The 6000-nt window shown below is 43.2% G+C and overlaps 1 protein-coding gene across 2 annotated transcripts in view; it reads right to left on the bottom strand.

Moving 5' to 3' along the window:
* Nucleotides 1-4413: 4413 nt before the first annotated feature.
* Nucleotides 4414-6000, bottom strand: part of TMEM178A (transmembrane protein 178A) — a 49045-nt gene continuing 47458 nt past the window's right edge. For both annotated transcript variants that reach the window (XM_035000975.1, XM_035000973.1), the window contains exon 5: nt 4414-5395. In XM_035000975.1, coding sequence (XP_034856866.1) covers nt 5154-5395 — 242 coding nt within the window. In that variant the 3' untranslated portion in view covers nt 4414-5153. The remainder of the gene's footprint in view (nt 5396-6000) is intronic.

The raw sequence follows: 6000 nt of genomic DNA, 5'->3' as shown, positions 1-6000 counted from the left end.
TCTCACTGCTTTCCACAGCCAGAGTAAAACCCAGCCTCCTTAGGGCGGCCGACACAGCTCTGCCCTATCTCTACAAACTCACCAGCTCCACAGCGCCCTTGTTCTCGCCTTTCCAGCCCCGGGGTCTTCTCTCAGTTCCTGTCTGTGGAGAGGCCCAAGCACAGCCCAAGAGAGCAGAGAGCGGGCAGTATTTTCCCATACCTGCTGGTGGGGAGGAAAAATAGGGAATAAGAACAGAAAAGTATCTTATAGCCAACCAATTTATTTTCCTTTTATGGAAGCTACAAGAAGATATATGTAATAGGTTTTAGAATAAGTAGAAATTTTGCTTTGAAGGTTGGCAAAATATAGGTTATATATGGGCGGGGAATATATTGATAGCCAAGTTCCCAGTGTGATGGGTTACCCTGAGCATCTGCAAGCATTTGTGGCTGTCCTGCAGCAAGGACAAATTTCCTCTCCTTCCAGTCTAAGGACAAGGTCCTGGAGAAACTCAAATAATACAATTTAAAAAGGGCTCCTGGTCAGTATAGCTACTTGCATTCAAAGGAAGTCATGTCATTCCTTTCAGAATTCCAATTAGAGATTTAAAACATACCCGCACATAAATGAGAAAGCTTTAAATGGAGGTGTAGAACCATATTGAGGTTACTAACTTAATACTGTTTGAGCCATTAAATAAATGTTCCATAGTACTTAGTTCATAACACATTTCAAGTTATGTCTGGGCTAGTTTGGGTTAATAGTCCCTTTAATTATTCTAATGAGGCTTACTTGCTTGCCAAGCTATATTCTCATTCCATTTAGCCTATTACACTACGGTATATTTTTTGATGGGCTCTCTACAATTGGTGCTAAGGGAGTCACTTCTGTCTGGGGAAGATGAAAGTTTATCTTTGTGATCTGAATTCATGCATTTATTCCGCAAAGATTTATGAGCACCTACTGTGTTCCTAGGCTGAGCGCTAGAGACAAAACACACACAGGACACAGTTTATACCCAGGTAGGGGTGAACAAGTGATTACCATGCAGAGTGTAACTGGCAGTGGGCAGGCTTCAGAGGTGTTGTATGGAAGCCGAGACCCAAGGAAAAGTCAGCTTGAGCCAGGCAGAGTGGGAGTGGGAGTCCCCAGCAGGGGAAGCAGCCTAAGCAAAGATGGACGTGTTAGCATCCCAGACGCACCCACCTTCACTGGGTAGTTCATCCTGACCTTGTAGCCTTCTGAGTCTCTAGGATCCTAGGTTCCTCTTCATCTTTTGCTCACGTAACCTTAAAAGTCCAAGAACCTGGGTTCCTTAACTCAGGTAATTGCAGTCTACCCGTGCAGTCCACCTTTGTTGTTCTCAGTTTAAATTTCAAATGGGAAATCTTTGCGAGGCCACACCCGCCCCCAAGTTAAATGTACTTTTTATGTAACTGAGGATAGATTCAAATAAGAATGATATGAAGTGAAATGTACAGCCGATGAAAGTATAATTCAAAAGAAACTTATTTTAATAACTGTATTGAATTACTTTAATCCTGGGCTTATGAAATCATTTGGGGCTTGAAAGGGTAACTTTGATTTTTACTTGTACTTTACTGCATTTTACTAGAATTTTACTTGTACTTTACTGCATTTTACTACCTGGGTATAAATTGTGTCTTGTTTGTGTTTTGTTTCCCGAAACTTTGTTCTCCTTCACTGGTGTTTCCTAAGGGCCTAACATTGTGCTTGGCACCTAGTAGGCACTCAATAAATATTTGTTGAAAGGTATAGTGACTTTTATGGAGAAATTACATTCTGTGTAAGTTTCCTACATCATGGACTCTTGACTATCAAGGGTCCATAGTACTCCAATGAAAGAGGGCTTGGGGTTCCCTCAGAGTGGCCTGCAATAGTTCTAAGATTGCAAACAAACCAAGGATGACATTGTTACAAAGGAGGGGCCTGTGGGGCTTATGATGATCTCATTAAGGTTTTGGATAAAGCTCTCTTTTTTGGTATATATTGTCTATATATGGCAGATGGACATGACTCTTAGTCTACAATCCCAAGTGTTCTGTAAATCCACTTCCTAGCCCTATCTCGCAGGAGTTGGGGGAAATTGGCCCTCATTCATTATTGAGGACATTGACACACAGATTTGCCAATATCCCTGAGCCTTCCAAGGGTCAGACTGGATAACACTGAGAAGTCCATTGTTTCAAGGGCCTCAGTTTCCTTGGATGCCCCACACAGCTGTCCTCTCTGTGGTCCTGATACCGTTAGGGAGTGTGCTGCCCAGCTAATCACCTGGTTGCCATAATTTTCTCTTTCAGTCTCTGGGATGCCCTTTGAGTACTTTTAGCCCACAACCTCAGTCCTCAGCCTATCCTCCCTTCTGGATCCACTGCATTCCTCACTTCAATGAGCTCAACCACCTCTGCTTTCTGCCCTGCAGAAAAATACCTAAGGAAAAGAAATACAGTCTGGTCATGGCATGCAGGTAGAAGTGGGACAGAGAGAACTTAAGAAGAACGAACAGATTGTCTCAATAAATTATTCTGCTCCGTGCCGTACTGAGCGGCCATTTCCATCATCCTTCATTCATAAGCCAATGAAGAAAACACCCCTTCGAGAAACCCAAGGACTGGGGACCCAATGCCTGACTTTGGCAACATTTGCTCACACTTCCATGACAGTAAATAGAAAGCAAGGAAGGTGGGGCATATCACTCCTTGCTCTGAGCTCACTTCGGCTGGAAGGCAAGGAGGCTCTGTTTTTGCCAGCACTCATTTGAATGTAACTGAACTCCCCTGGCTTCTGGGCATCTTTCTGGTGTGTGAACCCTTCAACCTTCTGTCACTCTGAGGCTTTCTTCCATTCTCACCTCAAATTCCTAGGAAGCTTCTCAGAAACTTCAAAAGTCAGTTACTCAGACACTGCTTTGGTGGTTGGAATATAAATGTTGAAGAGTCTTGACATCCTCTATGGGGATCTTTAAAGAAGACTTCAAAGAAACAGCTCTCCTGCTTTGAGAATTTCCCACATAAGTAATAAATGAAAATAATTCCCCTTTCTATATGTCTCTGATCTCATCCTGAGCGATGGGTCTATTAAACAGGCCCGAGAGATTGCCGGGTAATCTCTCCACAGCTCTTGGGAGCTTGTGTGGTCACCGGAATCACTGAACTGCTCTGAAAAGTCTCACGTGACAATATGTGGACACTGTCATTTGCAAGTCAGGCTTTATGTGTGGGAGAGGAGCGCGGGAAGGGGTGGGTGATCCTTTCACAAGTACCAAGTCAGTTTTTACAATAAAGGAGAGGGGCGCCTGGGTGGCTCAGTCATTAAGTGTCTGCCTTCGGCTCAGGTCATGATCCCGGGGTCCTGGGATCGAGCCCCGCATCGGGCTCCCTGCTTGGCAGGAAGCCTGCTTCTCCCTCTCCCACGCCCCCCTGCTTGTGTTCCCTCTCTCGCTGTATGTCTCTGTCAAGTGAATAAATGGAATCTTTAAAAAAAAAAAAAAAAAGATTATAATAAAGGAGAAATGGATCTTTCATGAAATTAAAATCTGAAACAACATCTTACTTCTGGATGTGGCATCTCCCCTTATTCTACAGAGCATCTTTAGCACACCCTGTGTGTAGGGAACAGGATAATGTTGGAGTTAAAAGGAGAAACTTGGAAGTTAGCTGGTGCCAACCCTTCTATCTAAAGATAAGGAAACACAATGGAAGGATTTTAACCTTTGTCCTATACCCCGACATAGGAAAAAGGACTGAGAGAAAATGAAGCAAACGTTCTGAGCCTGATCCTCGGCTTCCTTATCGTAAAAAATGGAATCACTGTACCTGTCTCATAGAGCTTGTGAGAAGGTTAAATGAAATCATGCCTGGAAAAAAACCATAGCCCAGTTACTGGCCCACATGAAGCGCTAAATAAATGCTAACGGCTGAGGAGACTACTGCCCCCCAGGCCCGGAACAGTGGCTCTCAATGCCAGCTGCACAGCAAAACTTTCTGGGATGTTGTTTCAGAAACGCTCAAGCCTGGGCCCAGCTGCAGACATTCGGAGTCCACTGGCCTGAGGAGGGGCCCAGTTTAGGTGTGGTTGAGGAATTCACCAGGTGATTCTTAAGGTGCAGCCAAGATTGAAACCCCCTGGCCCAGGAGATCCAGGGACAAAGGAGAGACCATGTATCCTTAGCACTAGCCTACTACCAAGCAGACGGTAAAGGAAGAGAGAGAAGAAAACTTAAAATACCACGGTAAAGGTTTCTAGAGAAGTTTGAAAATGACATCTTTTGTCAACAGCAGGTTAATCACCAACCTAATTGAAATGAAGCAATTAGTAAGGCTTACTAAGTCTTACGGAAACAGTAGAGTTGCCCTCTGTCCGCAAGGCTAAGGAGACCCATTGCCACCCCTGAAAGAAGACACACCCAAGTTAACAAGAGGGCAGTCATTTAATGCAGAAATCCAGTTAACAGAGACAGAGGTTAAACAACAGGTAAGACATCAAACAATACTGCATAGTGTCAAGGATTAGCTCTCACACGTTTGGTCTGTTTTCCTTAGGATTCGGATTCTAATACGAAGACCGAGAAGAGACTTCAGCTGAAAATAAATAAATAAGGCAACAGAAGAGGAAATCTTCCCGTTGACAAGGAACATCCACAAATAATGCACAGATATCTGGTGCTGACATAACAAGACACCCTTAGGACAAGTTCCAAAGATACCGCATTGAAAACTGAACAAGCATGGTACGATGACAAGAAAATTATACTCGCTTTGTTATGAATCCTTTTGCAAATAGAAATGACTCTCAGGTAATTGTTATATACAAACTCTCTGAAATAAATGGCAATCATACAAATTTTTTCCATTGCAATTTCCTCTTTTTTCTAAACCTAGAAATGTTCCATGGCACTGCTCCCTATGTCTCACAGTCAAAGCATAAATAGTCATTAAAGCACTTGAATCCCCAGTAGTCTTGTCCGTAGAAAGGTATGGAGGTCTTGCATGATTTTTCTATCAGTCATCCAGAAGGGGCTGGCAAGCAACAGGTTGGAATGTAAAAGACCGTTTTGTGCTTGGGATCCCGACTTGAATTCCACCTTGTTCCTCTCAGGAGCCGTCCACACTGTGGACGGGCCACCAAGCAGTGAACTTGAGTCTGGACAGTCATACCGTGGAGTCCCTGCCAGACTTTAGATGTGCAATCTTGGTCCGGCTAATAAATGGATAAGCGATGCAGAGACCTCCAGCTGCCACAATAAAGCCTAAACTGCACCAGGCGCAAAAGATGGACCAGCTGTAGCCATGTTCCACATCATCAGGCAGGCTATAAATTAGCTTCGGGAGCCGGTTCAAATCATAGGCAATACTGGCAGCGTACGTGCAGAGGGAAATGGTGCAAAATATCCCTACAAATAAAGCAAAGGGAACAGAATGATTGGTTACAGTGTTGCCTGCTGCAAGGCACAGGCCAGACAGGTCTTTGTGAAAATCAGGTCGACCGATGAGGTGGTCACTCCAAATTAGTAAAGGATCTATAAATCTTGCACTGGAATTAACTTGAATTCGTTCAACAAACACTGGCACAAACTTTATGCGCCAGACTGTACAGTGGGTATTGGAGAGTAAAGAACACCGGAGAAGACTCTGATAACTTGAATTATTCAGGATTATCTTGCTGGGATGGTATGTATATTTGAATTTATTTTTGGTTTTTGTTCTTAAAACAGTGAAATAAAAATTCTGTTTTTAAGGAAAAGAGCTAGAATCACTCACACCTAATACAAAAGAGTCTTCATTTCCCCTTGTTCTATACCTGATTTGACACATTTTTATATAGTTGCAAGCATCATCCAATGTCTGTTTTCCTTTTCAGCTACCATTGTCGTTAGTATTCATCATGTTCCCTGTAAATAATATTTTAAATGAATTCTTCATGTGCTAAATTATGTTTTAAGGTACAGAGCATGGCACATACTAGGGCCTCAACAAATCATTGTGGGTTTTTTCAATG

This window comes from Mirounga leonina, unplaced genomic scaffold (genome assembly GCF_011800145.1).
Source record: "Mirounga leonina isolate KUSES-001 unplaced genomic scaffold, KU_Mleo_1.0 Mir_125, whole genome shotgun sequence".
NCBI classification, from domain to species: domain Eukaryota; kingdom Metazoa; phylum Chordata; class Mammalia; order Carnivora; family Phocidae; genus Mirounga; species Mirounga leonina.
This window is presented reverse-complemented; position numbering and strand designations above follow the sequence as displayed.